This window comes from Calypte anna, chromosome 2 (assembly GCF_003957555.1).
Source record: "Calypte anna isolate BGI_N300 chromosome 2, bCalAnn1_v1.p, whole genome shotgun sequence".
NCBI lineage: Eukaryota > Metazoa > Chordata > Aves > Apodiformes > Trochilidae > Calypte > Calypte anna.
Genome location: NC_044245.1, coordinates 69,889,530 through 69,906,503, shown reverse-complemented (window position 1 = coordinate 69,906,503; position 16,974 = coordinate 69,889,530). Strand labels below are relative to the sequence as shown.

General features: G+C 44.2%; 1 protein-coding gene across 3 annotated transcripts in view; it reads left to right on the top strand.

Annotated features, from left to right (window-relative positions):
• TNFRSF11A (TNF receptor superfamily member 11a) overlaps positions 1-858 on the top strand; it is a 28,642-nt gene extending 27,784 nt beyond the window's left edge. For 2 of the 3 annotated variants that reach the window (XM_030446214.1, XM_030446215.1), the window contains exon 10: positions 70-858. In XM_030446214.1, coding sequence (XP_030302074.1) covers positions 70-449 — 380 coding nt within the window. In that variant the 3' untranslated portion in view covers positions 450-858. The remainder of the gene's footprint in view (positions 1-69) is intronic. The other variant, XM_030446216.1, reaches the window with a different exon arrangement.
• The last annotated feature ends 16,116 nt before the right edge of the window (positions 859-16,974 follow it).

Genomic DNA, 16,974 nt, shown 5'->3' with positions numbered 1-16,974 from the left:
CATCTCGTGAGGGGAAAATATTAATCACGTGTCTTCTTTTCTCCTCCCCCCCCCCTCCTCGTTCCTCAGGCAACGTGACTGGAAACAGTAACTCCACCTTTATCTCCAGTGGCCAAGTAATGAACTTCAAGGGCGACATCATTGTTGTCTACCTTAGCCAAAACTCCCAGGAAGGGGCGACAGCCTCGGGACCGAGCGAGGAGAACGTGGGCAGCCCGGTGCAGGAGGAAAACCTCAGCCGCTGTGAGACTTTTGCCGGCAACGCCCAACACTACAAGGAGAAGTGTGCCGAGCTGCAGGGTGCCTGTCCGCCAGTGGGGAGCCGGGGGCCACGGCCACCCACGGGACCGCCAGCCCAAGAGCGGGCCCCGTCCTGCCCCAGCCAGGCCTCACAGCCCGTGCAGGAGGAGGGGAAGCTAGGACACTTCTCAGAGAAAGTCTTGAACTGAGGAAGAGAGACAGATGGTGTCCTTGCAAGAGGGCTGCCGAGAAGCTGCCGAAATCCCAGGTGCGGTGACAGATTTGGAGACTGCTGCTGCTGCTGCCTCCGCCTCGGGTGCCTCCTGGGAAACTTTGCCATGTGGAAAAGGACCCTTGTGGCACAGGGTCACCGGTGGGGACTGGGGTGGGTGCAAAGCCGGGTGTGCTGCCTCTGTTGTGGGACCGGCAGTGGGGCTCACTCCTCTCCCTGGTGGGGCGGGGGCCTCCCCACCTGCCCCCTGCTCCCTGTCACCTCTGCCAGGCAAGCAGCGAGGGAGAGTTGAGGAGATCCATGGGGACGGGGACTTGGTGAGGAGGAGAGCAGCGTGGCTGGCCGAGCACACGGGGTGCTCCCGGAGAAGGGACAACTTGGCACGCGGGAAGGGGACCCCCGAATGCCTTTTTGCAGCTAAACTGCGCCCATTTGGCTGGGTCTTGGGCCTCCTCCGTGCCTCTGGTGGTGGGAGGTGGCACTGGTCACCTCTGAGGCTGAGCCCAGTGCCACTGCCAGACTTTGCCTCCCCATGGGGATGGGGCAGGTCATGCCAGCCCTTCCTATCTTTCCCCAAGGGTGCAGATGGCTTCATCCATCAAACCATCACCAGAGCCAAGATCCTGTTCTCTCCCTTACTAATTTGTGGGTGCAAGTTGGTGTAATGCCTCCCCGAGTGCAAGGCAACAGGCAAAATACAGCTGATATGCTGTACAAACATATCAGATTAATCCTGAGCAAAGAGCATTTATGGTTTTGAACCCTAACTCACCTCTGCTTTATTGCACATCACCAGAGGAATTTAAAGCTCTGAAGATGAGAGTGATGTGTGCCTAGCACACTGCTGTGTAAGTGATGTCACTGAAGTTTAAGACACAGAGCTGCTAGCAGGTGGAGGAAGGGTCTACAATAACCAGCTGTGGATGTTTCCTGACTTAACAGGAGAGGGAGGGAATATTCAAAGAGGGACAATTTGGTCAGGGTCAAACACACATTCCTTCACCTGCCCAAACGATTTTGTCATTCCCTCTGATATTTTCATTAGTAAGCAAAGCTTTATTCAGGTAGCGTGAAGCTGTTTCCTGAGCTGAAATCGGTGTAGCCACTGTCACACTGAGAGCTGATAAGCAGTGGGACCAAAGGGTTGGATTTAAAGAATAATAGTAGGTGTAGTGAGGAGTCTCAGCTACTTAACTGCCTCTAGTTCAGGTCCTGTATCCTGCAACCTCCTCCAGCAGCCACAATGGAGAGAGAGAAGTAAAGGGAACAGAGACTCGAGGAACTCCCACAAGGAAAAGACGACAGTTTCAATGATTTCCTGACAAGGGGTAATTTTCTGACATTCTCCTGCACATGTGAGTGCTGCAGGAAGCTATCTTCAGCCTGAGCCTTTAGGAAGGCTAGTCCTGTGTTTCCCATCAGACAGCAAAGAGATCTCTTACCTAGCGTGATCTCATCTGCCCTCATGGAAAATATCTTTGGTAAGGAGAGCTCTTCTCCAGGGGTGTTTTTAAAGGCAAGGGGTTCACTACATAGCTGCTCTGTTTGCAGTAGTACTGCTGTGAGGGGGAAGAGCATCTGTAAAGCTGTTAAAGTCACCACCATGTCATTATGAGCTTCTGTTCCATACAACAAAAGGATGGGCTTAGCCAACTTCACCTCTCAGGAGAACAATTCTGTGTTGTTTATGTATCTGGGATACAAAGTTCAGCACAAACGTACCAGACACTCTCTTGGGTGACTGGTACGAGTGGTGCGGGAAGAGCCAGTTTCCCTCTCACCTCTGCATGGCCTTCAGGAAACCAGACCACCCTAGCCTACCTGGGGAGGTAGGTTGTGGCATTCAGTGATAGCCCAAAGCTACCTCTGCTTCTTTGAAGGGGTATAACTGAGGCTCTCTCTTACCTGTGGCACTGCTCTGTCTGCCTTGCTGGATCCCTTAACATTCTCGCCTTTACTGACCTCATTGTCTATCCCCTAGGCATTGCCACCGTAGGGACAGGAAAGAGAGCCACCACCAGCTTAATGCAAGGTCGTGCAAATACTCTCCCACTTCATTTTTTGAGTCATATTTTCCTTGAAAGCACTCAACCAGCCTCACTTACAGGGCAGGAGGGACTGGATTCTTGTCTTCAGCTCTAGGTAAACTACCTAGTCTGCAGGTCTGTCTCCTCCTGTTTCTCCTTCTCCCTCTGCATTCCTTCCCATATTTTCATTCTGCCACCAGAGAGCAGGAGCAGAATCCTGATTCCAGAGAAGACAATAGGAGGTTTACTGCGTGTCCTCAGTAAGGGCACGTTTTTCATTCAGTGAATCACAGGATCCTACTGAGCAAGGATTGAAACTAGAATCATCAGCAAGCATGAAGAAATGGATCATAATGGTCTTGGCACTCTGGCCACCCCCTTATACGAAACACAGTGTTCCAACTGATCCAATTTTTTTCCTTTCTATCCAAAAGTGAAGGAAGCCATATCATGCTCATCAGCATGCTGCATCTTCCCTTGGTCTCTGCCTGGCTGCTTAGATATGGACCCCAAAGGGACTTGTTTATCCTCATGTTTTCATTTGTCATCAGTTTGGAGGTGGAGCTGTGCTTTAACATCTGTTTGTACAGTGGAGCCCTATGCACCGGGCAATAATTTGGAGGCTTCTGGCTGCTATTGTAATACATGTAATTAATGAAAATAAAAATCTTAAAGATCGACTTGAGTGAATATTTTATAGAAATGAACAGAATAAAATACATTATTATGTCTCCATGATTATTAAACAAACAAACAAACAAAACCACCACCAAACCCCACAAAAATCGAATCTGATTAAAAACATTCCTGGTTAGACTTTTGTAACATTTTTTTGTACGTGGAATTCTTTTAACAAAAACTGTTTCCCTCTCCTGTATGTGCTGCAGGAATGCAGAAGCACATCCGTGCACACACGAGCCCAAACAGGAGCTCTATTAGACACGGTGTGGTAATACTTTACTGCTGAGAGCTGAGCACTCATTCCTGAAGTCTCCCCCCTGCACAGCATGTGTTTTTGCCAGTCTTTTGGTATGAGGGCAGCAGTAATTCTGCATATAACCATGGGAAAACAAGGAGCAGTCTTTTGCTCAAGGGCAGTGTAGCAGCCCTTCTTATCCCCATGGAAAACAATACAATGTTAAAGATCAATACAAACAGGAACTGCTGTTAACCTGTGTTCACACAGAGATTAGAAATCATTGTGCAAAACTTACAGCATACCTAGGAGTAGTATCACTAACATGTCATAACTTAATCTCGTCTGTTCAGGTTCCTTTCCTTTTTATCACATTGATGGTATCTAAGCAATTACACCCTTGTCTCTATTATAAAATAGAGCCCCACTGAAGGATGTCTTTCTGCTAATTAGGTATTTAATAGAGCCAGAGTTTTATCAGGTACCTCCATTCAAATTAGGTATTAGTGCCCCCTCACCACCACTCTTAAAAGGCCTTTCTGAATTCTTAGAGAATTCATTTCTGCCAGCACATGATACTTGACATGGTAAAATGGCTGCAGACTCTGTGTGAAGTTATTTCTGGAGTAATATATATTTTTAATGGACACTTAATAACAGTCTCTTGAAAACTGACATGTGTTTGACCAAGCTGTCTGAGGTTTCCTGCAAGGAATGCTAAGCCACTCCAAACCTTATAAGATAGTTTTCCCTTCCAAATGTTGTTCTTTTCACGCCAGCAGGGATACTTTTGATCCAAAAGGCACATGGCAGGGCAACCTCCCCACAGCCTGCCCAGCGTTCTGGGTTGCAGCACCCTGTGTGGAGACACGGGCACTGCAGAGCTCTGCCTGGCAGCATTTGGCCCATGAGGATTCCCACTCCCTGTACCCAAGATGCTGAATGTTACAGATTCACATTCACCGTGGCTGAGTTGCAGTGGTATCTCTGGAAAAATCAAACTGGTAATCTTGTGGCAGTGGCAGTCACTGCAGAAGCAAGAATATGATCTCAGGTGCTGATGGGAAAGAGTTGCATTTCAAAGAGATTGTCATGAAATGTGTTCCTACTTTCTTCCTAATTTCCAGAATGAAGAGTGTTGCTATACAATAAATGGTTTCTCCCAGAGCTTTGCCATACAAGTTATTGCATATTAATATTATTCTCATTCCTCACACTGCCTGACCATTTGATTGATCTTAGGGTGTTGCATTAGATTTTGCTTGCTTCAAAGGTGCATCCTATGTTTTATCATCAGTCTCAGATTTCCACACATCATATGCAGATGAACATACACAATATTGCTCCTTATTTTAACTTCACAGTTAGAAAGCTTCCCTAGGAGGGTAAGGGAGTTCAGGGGAGAGTTGGGGACCACCTGTACAGGTTGGACATACACATGTCAATGCGACTTGGCAGATGCATCTGAGGCTGCCAAGAGAGTTGACTGACATGGCTTCAAAGCCACTCTTTAAGGTCTTTGACAGGACATAGAGTGCAGGGAAAGTCCCAGCTTACTGGAAAAGGGCAAATATTACACTCATCTATAAAAAGGGCAAAAAAGAAGGTTTGGGGAATTACATATGAGTCAACCTCACTTGAGTCCCTTGAAGAATTATGGAATGGATCTTCATGGAAGTTATTTCCAGGCATGAAGGAGAAGGCGACTGGGAGAAGGTGACACCTACCTCAGATAACTCAGCCCTCTCCCACAATCAGCAGTTCATTGCTTGCTTTGTCATATCTTCCATGGAGGTTTGGGAACCTGACCTTACTTGTGAAGATTAAGGTGAAGAAGGCATGAAGGAAAATCTTTATGTTTCCCTCTATTATTTGTAAGTAATTTGCCAGCCCCACTCAGCGGTGGACTTACCTTTTCCTTCTCCCTCTCCTTGCTAAAATGCATCCAGCTTGTTAGTACTTTCTTGCCACTCTACACATCTCTTGCCAGTTTGGTCTCCATCTGCCATTAGTCTTCCTGTCTATGTGCCCAAGTGGTATTTCTGTATTCTCCTTTGGAAACCTCTTCCCCTTTTCCATCTCTTTTTGCTTCCTTTTTTGCATCTCAGTTCCGTGAGTAGCTCATTGTTTAACCAGGGTGATTTCTTCCTGTGCCAGCTCCTCTTCCTGCTTAGGTGGATGGACTGCTCTTGTACTTGGAGAAGGCTGTCTCTGAAAGTCTTCCAGTATTTCTTGAACACTTTTGGGTTCCAAGGCAGACACTTCTGGGATAACTCCTAACAGCTTGCTGAGCAAGTTAAAATCTGTTCTTGCGAAGTTACTTATTTGCACCCCTTAGGATGTCAAACTCTACACTCTTATCACTGCTGCAAAGGCTGACATTGTCAGTCTTTGAGTGGTCTGGAACAGATTTGTCTGCTGTTTTCTTTCCTATCAGGTACCTACTGATAGCAGGTACCCATAGCAGGGTACCCACTCCCTTGACACCTCTTATTTTGACCCAAAGGCACTCAGCTGTCATTTTGTCCTCAAAACACCCTTTTACATAAAATATAATGCCTCCTCCTCTTCCACCTTTCCTATTTTTCTTCAAAAGTTTACAAGCTGCCACTTATGTTCTAATACAGCCATTTCATCAGCCAGTTTCTAAAGTGGCAGGAAAAAAACCCAATGTCTCAGCAAATTCCCCAGTGTTGTGCATTTTTCTGGTTGTAGGTCCAAAAGCTTTATCTTGGACATCTAAATTTCCCACCTGCAGGAAGGGGAGAGCATGAGGCAAGGTCTGGAGCTGGTACAATGCAGAGATGCTGAAAGAGCTGTGCTCCCTTTCTTACTGCCTTGTGGAGATGAGGGGAGAAGAAAGCAACTTGCTGATGCTGGAGATGACCCCTGCCCCTCCAGTGCAGCATCCCAGAGGCTTTTCTGTCCCCAGTGGTCAGCACCAGATGTCACCCACTGAGACCTGGGTCCCCTCTGTCCCATAGGGGAAGAAGCAGCTGTCAAGTGGTCCAAGGTTTCCATCAGATGAAACCAGCACTCTGTGTCACTCTCAAAAGGAATAAATCAGTGTATACAAAATGAAGTCAAATGTGCCATAAGCAACACATGAAGACCAACAGTTTCAAATGAAGACATTGTTGACCTAACAGGATTTTCCCATTGATCTCCACCAGATTTTAATGGCAGGCTATTTTTAAAAAAGCCTCAATTATTTGAAGTACCTTGAATGAGAATATAGAAGGTATTTTTCAGTGTGCAAACCTGCCACTACAGTTCTCAGTTATGAAGCAGCTTGCTTTCTTTACTGTCTGGTTCTGGTCTGTTCTAACATTTCTTTCTCTCTCTTTTAGTGTTGTAGGCACTTCTAAAGCACAGGAGTTCTTGCTCCCCATGGGAAGTGCAAAACACTGTTTCCCCAAGGACATTTGCTTTTTGCTTCATTTCAGTTCCTCATCACTTTTTTTTTGCAAGCTTAACTAGTGATAAATGAGCTAGACAACAGATGGTAGGGCTCATGCTATAACACAGAAAATTTTTCTTTAATAGGGATGTCCACTTAAAAATGCAGCTGCTTGCTGGTGCATGGCCAAGTTTCCTTCTGAGAACACCCTTTGAATGTATCAGAAAATGGAATGGATACAAGCAGCTGGAATGATCATCTCAGCAGTCTGCTGGTGAATGTTTCCTGCAACCCCTGCTCTTTTCACCCTGACACTGTGTGTCCATCTCGTCTGCTGGATGGAAAACACTCCATGGACACATTAGAAGCCCATCCAGTTCATCATCTTCACTTACAAAAATAATCATTGCAAGGGTTTTGTTCCCTTTGCCTGAAAGGATGCTCCAAGTATGATACAGAGAGGCACATAAAAATAAATCCACTTCAGTGCTTAGATTTCGTCCATCAGGACAGCCCGCTATATTTAGTTGTTGATGCATGTCAAGTCTGTTGTTTTCAAAGTCATGTTTTTTGTCAGCTCCCATTCAGGTCTACCATACTATATATTTTTATCTGCTCTGTAGTACATCCTGCAGCTGGCACTTTGCTGATGAAAAATGCTAGAAATTAGTTAAGCATTTTTTTCTTCTTCTTTAGGAGGAGACAGAACATGAAGAAAAGCAGACTCAAGAATTCTGTCCCATTAACCAATTTTAAAGGTCTTGAAGACTAATTTGTTTTTGAATCTCCATGTTTTGGTTACTTTGACAGCAGGCACTCATATGCCATCATTTTGCTCTCTAATAGCATACTTTTTTTTTTTTTGCTGGAGATGGCTGAAGGGCAGAATTAAAGATGGAGTCTGTTTCTAAATACAAATCTCATATGGCACATTTACTGGATGGATGGATGGACACACAAAGCTCTGCCATGCTTCATTGTGACCAGAATATCCCTGCTGCTGACATGTGTCCCTTTGGAGTTCATGCAGATACACAAACCAACCCAATCACAGCAACAGCTTCTTTGTCTCACCTCTGAATAACAGCAGCTGACTGTGTTTCAAACAGAAAAGACATGCTTTGGTTTGGGTGCTTTTTATTTAGTCCCTAGTGTTCTTTCCTTCTTCTAAGCTTATCATTCCCTTTTTGGTGTGAATACAAAGGTCATGGTTTTTAGTAGATGGTGAATGACTCATTCTCATGTTTGAGCAATGTGATCAAACTGGAAACTGAGAAACCCTGGTGTGGTGTGTGTTCCCTGCAGCCTCCCAGCATAAAAATGCCTTTGTGGCTCTCAGCTACCCTAAGTAGTGCCAGTGTCATGTGTGATTGTTTGTGGACATCTGACTGTGTGTGCAAGGTCAAAGAAAATGCTCTTAACTGGGCAGCATTCTATAGAAAACAGCAGCTTGCTTTTTGCATATAACATTTTTAGCAGTCACATGTATGGATATACCTGGGAGATTAGACTATGCCTACCATACACAAGACTGGGATCAACCAAGCAACCCCTCATGAAGCAGTGTGGTAATACTTATTGCCTTTTTCACTGGCATAGTGTGTGAAGATGGCAACACTGACTCTTAAGGCTCAGAGGCAAAAAAAACTTCATGGAGCCCCAGTCTTTGCAACCTCCCTCAGTCCACCTGGGAATCAGCCATTTGAAAATGACCTAAAGCTGGAGTTGCTGTTGCCACCAGAAGCGCCCATCCAGCTCACCCTGTAGTGAAATGAGGCAACCAGGTGCCACTAATCACCAGGTAGTGGGCATGAGCTCGTGTTAAGCCCACCTGTGCCTGATTAGGGCGGGCCATAATGAGAAGGATTAGGGGGCCAGTAAAAGGTGAGACTTGAAGCACAGGCTCAGCTCAGTCATGAGCAAGCCAGCAGAGAGGTCAGTGGAATCTGGAGCAGTAGCACCGAGCCAGGCTGACCAGTCCTGAGGGCAACAGACTCAGGGCACTATTTGTGCACTTCTGCTGGAACACCTGTTGGACCTTGGAGCGCCGTGCCCTAAGAGAGGTTTGTCTTGCAACATCACCCTCTACCACCCTTACTATGATCTGAGAGATTTCTTTGCTAGCCTTGGGCCTTATTCTGAACCTCTAGCCTTCACCTGTAAAACAGGATTATGTTGGTTTTGGAAGATGGGGGAAAAGGGAGGAAAAAACTAAAACCCCAGATAAACTCCATCTCCTCTGACATCAGCATCATGTATATGCTATATTGTGCAGCTGTGAGGTTTACCATGTTTTTCATGTGCTAGGTGTACTACATCAACACACACTTCTTTCCTCGTCTCTGAACAGCACTTAATATCTCCTTGATAAGGAGGCAAAGAGTATGGAGAGTGAAGCAAGGTCCAGCCAGCTAACCCCAATAGCCCTCCTTCATCTGAAGCTGCACCTCCTTCTCTCTTGCCTTCAGCAATGATCACGTCACCTCCCCACCAAGCAACATTTTCTCTTTGAGATGGATGAAACTGCAGAGCCAGAGTCCTACAGAGCCAGGCTGAAGGCAGGCATAGCTGGGCATAAAATCCTGTAGAACCTAACCTGCCCTTAAAAATAATCTGAACATGGTAACACCATGGCATCCAATGGCAAGTTAGTCCTACATGTCACTATCTCTATTGCTAAATAATTCTTCCTAAATTAAGTCACCACTTCCACAATTCCAGCCTGTATTCTTGTTTTCAGGCCTCTCTGTACACAGAGAATAAATTGTTCCTCTGGTCTGCAAATACTTCTTTCAATCTGTTTCGCCCAGTGACCAAGCCTTAAGTGAAAGACATAAATTTGGTGCCAAAAGCCTAAGAGGCTACTGTCAGGGAACTTAAGAAAGGCCTATAAATAGGCTAACTGGTATTCTTCATAGAAATGTAAAGAATACAGACATAAACCAGAAAATTATCTAAATCCCCAAAGCCACTTTAAAGTCCTTATCCAATGAGGATAAACAGCCACAACAAATGACGGAATGGAAATCAGAATGGGAAGAATAGTAACTTATGAGCAGATGCTTGATGGCCTTAAAATGAGACCTTATCAGCTAAGTCAGTGGGGCCTTGGGCTGCACACGCACAATGCCAACAGTCAGGTATTTTATCAACTGGATGAGCTGCAGCCAGCACTGTGTGCCACTCAGTAACGTGCCTTACAGGAACAGACATTCAATTAGTAGAAAACAAAATCTGAGTAGGAAATTATTGGGTTTATCAGTCCTGTGACAGCTAGGAATTAAACCTTTGAAGTCAAAGACTGTTTTGTTCTAGTATTAAAGCTTTCTTATCTGACTCTTGTCATACAGGGGCCTTCATTTTAAATCCTTTCCTAGAAGTCTTCTCGTTTTTGAGCTGCCTCTGAGAGTAGAAATTCTGGGAAAAAGCCTTTTCTAAGTAGAGAAAAATAATCCTGATTCTTAGTGTATTGAAAATTACAATATGGAAGCTGTTTTTGCCTGTTGAGTCTAACACGGACATACTTCCCCAAAGTGAGAATTGCATTCTGTGTAACAAACTCAACACAAAGAAAACAATTCCATTTAGAACTACTGTAACCTCTGCACTTTTGAGACTTACTGATGTCACAGTATTAAAGATGGAATACTCTTGGGTGTATTTTAGCACTTCCTTTTCTATAAAATTAAAATTATAAAATTAATAAAATCCAGTGATATGTGAAGAGCATATGGATATCCTAAAAAGGAAAGCATTAATATAATATTGTTTTTGAAAAAAAAGGCTATATATTGAGGCAAAAAAATAACATGGAAATGAAACAGCTACAATAAAATTTAAATATTTAAAGAAAATATTGGCAGCCTAGTAATATACTGATAGACTTCACTGCATTAGAAGCTATTACACACAGTGTTAAAAATAGCAGAATATTTGTTTTATATTCAAACATGGCTGAAAACAGCACAAAAAGGACTTGGTTTTGCTTACAGTAGGTTTTAACAAAGCAAAGGTTTTGCATACTGTTAGTTAAAGAGTGAATGTTGTGGTGCAATGCCAATAAGTAATACTAATACTATGTAGAAAATGCATAGTACTAAACTGAAGAAAATGCATTCATTCTGAAACATTTTTTCCCAGTTTTCCCCAGCTACCTGCATATTGATTCGAACATAATGGCACCAGAAGCAAATCTTTGCTGAAAATCTTTTTTTACTCCCTAACTCCTTGACACTCTGGGTTGAGTGAGGCCTTTGGTGCCTCATGTAAGGCTGGTGAGCCCCAAATACTGAGTGGCCACAGAGGAGTCTGACAGAAGGAGAAACAATGAGACAGAGGGAGAGCCACCAGGTACAGCAGGGGAAGCAAAGGAAAAGGTGAATTACCTGATGGATGAGGACATGAACATGAGGAAGAACAGACAGTGGATGTGAGCTTGCAGCACCATGGTTGAAAGGTCCTGGCCACATGTTGCCTACTGGGCAGAAAAAGTTCAGAACCATTCCAAAGTATCTGACCAGGTCACTGGGTTTTCAGAAGATCTTTGAGATTTGTTGCATTTGCATCTATATGGAAAGAGAGAAATTCTGTGTCAATGAATTTAGGTGAACTCTGAAAGCTCTGGTTACCCCCATAACTTGCAGTCCTGTGTGAATCTGGGTATGCTTTGGCTCTGGCCTACAACCAATGAGCCATCAGCTGCAGGTCTTCATTGCCATGTTTTAAGTCCTCTGTTGCTGGATTTCATCCCCACAGCAAAGTGAAATAGAGCATGCACCCCAACTTCCAGCTGCCAGACCTCATACATCTTGCTACGTGGCCACTTTCATTCGGGTTTCAAACTAAGGTTTCAGCCATTGAGGTGAGGTGACCAAGGAGATAGCACTTGATCCTTCAAGTGCTCCTGCAGTGCAGGGACAAAATATGAAAGGATGTCCAGGCAGTAACATCTTAGGCTGCCTTCACACCAATCTCCAGGGATTTATATTGTGTAAAAGCACTAGTTTTAGTTTGCTGAACATTCCCTGTTTGTACAAAGAAGTAGAAGCTCCTGATCTCTCTTCTGGAGATCACTTCTCATTTCCCATGTCTGTCCTGAATCTGCTTCTAGTTTTGTTTCCTAAAGAGTATAGTCTCACCCCTTCAAATCTCTTTTTGATTTTAAAACTTTCTAATTTGCTATTTTTAATGAAAGTCCTCCAAAACCTTGTGATACTTTTTCTGCAATCTTTTGAAATCTTCTGTAAATATACAATATTATACCTGAGTTTGTCCAGTGCTTGGTAATTTTAAATGGTCTGATTTTGGGTTTATTTTTTTTTAAAACTTGCAGCTCATTCTTTAAACTCCCTGGTACTTTGTCAGCATATTTGATTGTATATTGAGCAATGATTTTCACTGAGCTTTTGCACTGCCACCTGGGTTACTTTATGAAATTGCAGCAGTTAAGTTTAGAGCCCTTAAGGTGCCTGAATTGCTCTCACTGCTCCTCCAGTATGTATTACTTTACATTTACCGAGACTGAATTTCATTTCTGTTCGTCTAACCAGTTCACATCTCTGAAGATAAATAGCAAAGTATCCTGAGAGGGCAATTTGCTGGGAAAAATGTGGCCTTGTGTTAGTTACCAACTAACCTGCTCAGTGAGGCGAACATCCCAAGGAGAACAAAACTCCCTGCGCATGTCGCTGAAGGAGCACACTGAGGTGAAAACTTTCTGGTTTAGACACACAGATTTCATATGTAAGAATAATAATAGTAATAGCAAAAGCAATAGCAGTCGTGATAGTAATAAAGAAGCAATGACCTTTGTGGTCAGGAAAAATATGTCGCCAGGATTAATGAATGATGCCTTTCATTTGCAGATTTGGGGCTGGTTAGCTATTGTAACACTGATCTTACAGGTATTTTTTATGAAATACAACAGATGGAGCAGTGGTGCTGGCTTTATTCCATTTCTCAATGTCTGCAGTTTTGAGAAAAGTAAAAAATTAAGACTTTGTCCTAGTTGTGTAGGGAATACACCCTGGTGAAAGATACTCAGATAGCATATATTCAGACATCATGCAGCTCCAGCTTTTCATGCAGATTTATTAACACAGCTTTTCCTGCAAGCCAGAAAAAAAAAAAAAAAAAGCCAGACAGACATTTTGGTCATAAACATTTCTTTCTGGCAGTCTGGGATGGTTTACTTTCAAATCTGGGAACACCCACTCCTCCCTACTGTCTGGAGCAAAGAGGTCACTGGAATGTTTCAGTGCACTTCAGTGACTTTCTACAGTGATGATAACCCACCATACACAGCCTGAAAGCTGCTTGCCTTCTAACAGATTAACTAATTATTCCAAAACGCAGCAAAATAATCTGCAAATGGCAACTATGCATAATTTTCTGATCTGTTTTGTGTCATTACAGTACATTACATCACCGAGACACCGACACCACTTGTGCCATTAAAGCAGTGATATTTAGGATATGAGTGTGTTCAGGCTCACAACAATTCTGTTCATCACAATCTTTTCTCCTCATATAACCCCTCCATTAACTAGAAAACTGGAGAACACAACTTAAAGCTCCCAGCTCCTTCCTTGTTTTTTGGGTTGTTGGTTTGTTTGGGGTTTTTTTGTTTGTTTGTTTTGTTAGTTTTTTGTTGGTTGTTTTGGTTTTTTTTTTCTCTTTTGGGGGAGGAGGGGGAGCTAGGTGATCAGGAGGTGGGGGTGGAATGGCTTACTGTGAAAATATCTCCGACGTATACCCTGGGTATCCCCTTTTGAGCATGCCAAGTATTGCTAATGCACACCTGCTGCAAGCAGGTGTAAGGGGGTAACACACCCAAGTGCCTGCACAGGCTAATGCTGGGGTATCCTCCTGTCAGGGCCACCTTTGGCATTCACTGCCTCACCAGTGCTCTTGTACCTCTACTTTGCAGAAAAGCTATTTTAGAGCCTGCCAAATTCAGTAATGTTGATCTATTTCTTATTCTTCTCCCTGTAATATGTAGTTGCCGTAGTTACCTCGTGTATCTAAGGCAACCAGATGTTACTGATGAAGGCACTGAAATAGCACCAACAAGTGCAAAAAATTAAGTGTTTTAACCAGTTTGCCTGAGTTAAGCCTCTCAGGGCTTAATTTGCCATCTCCTCTGATCAAAGGTGCCTGTTCCCACATTCCTGCCCCAGCAATTCGGGACTCCCCTTCTCCTGGAGCTATGGCAGTGGGGCTATTTTATCAAGGATGCAATTCTGGGGCCCCAATATACTGAGGATGCAGCAGTGGGGAGCAAGAAGTGTTCACAGTTAGCATAGAGCTGGGAGCAATGACTACATTTTATTCAGTTTGGGAAAGATTCACTTGCAAAATGAGGAAGGTTTATCTAGCTATCTGGTTTCCTGGAGTACAAAAATGTTTTCAAGTCAGTCAGATGGTTTCCATTTTCTAAGTGCTGCTCCATGGAGTACAGGGTGACTGTGAGACATCAACGGTATTGCTATTTTCAGGGCTAAGCTTGTCAAACTCAAAACACTGGGTAGCTAATCCTTGTTCCTACTTGATTAAGGATCCCACTCAGCCAGCAATGAGAAAAGGAAAATATTTCTTGTGTTTCATTATTTTTCTTTATAAAATGGCCATTACTCCCAATTACCCAAGAAGCTGGAAGACAGGGATGAGTATCCCTGTGGGTGAGGTACAGCACACAAGAGGCATCAGAAATGGGAGAAGCACAAACGGGTGCAAGAAATAAGATTGACAGTGAGTACACATGTCCCAAAATATGTAACACAACTACTTTGGGTGAGTAATATTTACAAGCTGTAAGCCAGTCCTAAAGGGAACTGATGGTTCAGGTGTTACAGCTCAGTGCAAGCCACACAGCTTGGAAAGATGAAGGTTCAGGAATGGTTAAATCTCTCCTCCATGCCCTTCCATGAGGCCGTGCCATGGGATGGAGAGGCACCTACATGCCAGGCCACACAGCAGAGAAACATGGACCTTGCCACATGATGGGCAGGAGCTGTGTCACCAGACTGCCATCAGAGGAGTCCCCAGAAACCCTCAAAGGGCTTTTTGGAGCATGTGGGCTTCCCAAATTTCTCCCTAACTGCAGTGCTGTAGGGGCAGCTTTGCTGCTGCTCCCAGGTGGCACCCCCAGGCCACTTAGTTGATGCTGCTGAATTGATGCCAGCTGCCTGACCAGAGAGTACCTGGAGAAGGAGGGTGGCTGACTTGCCATGGGTGGGACCCCAGAATTCTCTTAAAGAGGATGAGATGAGGTTCATTAGCTCTGAGCTTGGACTGTTTTTGAGTGCCTATATTCGTTTTGTTTCAAACACAGAAAATAAAAATGCAACAGGAATAGCTGAGCCATGCCAGATTTTGTAGTTTGGTTGTTTTTTTGTTTGGTTTGATTTCTTTTTTTCAAAATTAAATTGTAATGTAAAGGAAGGGTTAAAAAGCCAACTACGGACTATTACATGAAAAAGTAAAATTCATTCTCTAAGGTGCTACCTTTATTCCATCATGAGTTTCATCTTCCAGCTGTTCTCTTTTAACACCCTCATTTTTTCAAAGGCTGCAATTTACACGTGAGGGCCCAGGGAGGGCTCCTTAGCAAATAATTTCACTTGTTAAAAGCACCTTCTTCTCAAGGTTGTAAAAGCATAAATTAGACATAATACCCTTCTAAGGCACCTTTCTCAGGATCAAAGGCAGCAGATGTTTAGTGTTACATTAATTTTAAACTCATAATTAATGTAACTTGAATCCTGGACCTCTTCCAATTGAATTCCTTATATTTCACCAAATGAGACCTCCCTTCACCTGAATGCAGCAGACCAGGTCTCCAGCTGCCCAAGCCTTTCCTTATGCTTCTCAGGTGTAGGAAATGAGGTGTCAGGGAGCAGCTATCCAGGTTTCTATAGGGCCTCTATAACAGAGGTATGGCTGATCCAGCCTTTCCTCTGGCTGGCTGCTCCCTGGCCAGTAAAGCCAGGTTGGTGGCCCACAGGTAGCTGGTATGAGAGCTGCCCCTAGCTCCTCTCATTGTACCATGAATTCTAAGATCTGGGACCATTAGAAGCTGTTTAATGAGGTTTTTGCTGCATGCATGCTTTCCTTGCTCTCAAGCTGGTGGATCCCTTTAGGCTGCCTGAGTTTGATGGAGGCTTTTTCCTCTCCTGCTCTGGGTGGTGGGGCTGCTTCTGCCAGAATGGGAGCTATGGCTGTCAGCAGGGAGGAGATGTTGCCAGTGCCTTTTATTTTACCTTTTGAAGGGAAATAAAACACCAGAGTGAACACTGGATAAAGCAAGTTGGACTGTTACCACAAATGGTGTCAGGGATTGCCTTGGTTTGCCCTCTTGGGTATCACTGGGAATCATTTTGTGCTGGAAGATGTGAAGTGCATGGGCTCAGCCTGAGGTGAGGCAGGGAAGGGGGTGGAAATGAACCGTGCCTTGAATAGCTGTTGGTAACCAAAAGGCTTCTGAAGTGATTGTTAACAAGCAAGACTAACAGCAAAGGGTGTTTTGCACTTTTTGCATGTGTTTCTTCCATGGGAAGCTGGGAAGGTCTCTGCTTGAGAGGTACCTCCTGGGGGGTGGCTGTGGCACTGCTGAAGCAGTAGACACCCAGGTCACGGAGCCAGGTGGTGTGGCCAGACCTACCTCTGGCTTTATTGAGGTGTGGCTGAACATCAGCTGTCTGGTTGAACCCTCCCTTTGAATGACTGCTCTTTTGACAGGGTACATCTGGGAACTTTAGAACTATAGGGGAGATGAGGGAGGATTGGGAAGAGCTGACATGTTTTAACCAGTGTTTGAATTTAGCCGAGTGCTCAACTGATCAGAAAGACACAAAAAACCCCATTGTTCAAAATGCTTCAGAGCTTTCCCTCCTATCAGGAGAAAGCTGTAAGATGAAGGGGAGGGGAGATGAAGGCATAAGGAGGGTGCTGGGCAGGGAGCTCATGATGCTGGAAGATCTGCATTCTGCCAGAGTAGAAAACATGAAGTCCCATTATTTACTGGGTATTTACTGAACATGGTAGGACATACATACATTAAGCTTGCATGAGCAATTATTGCTGATTAGTAGTTCCCTCTGCTGGCTGAGCTAATGAAGTTATTCCTTCAGTTCTGCAGGCATATTTCTGATGTTGCAAG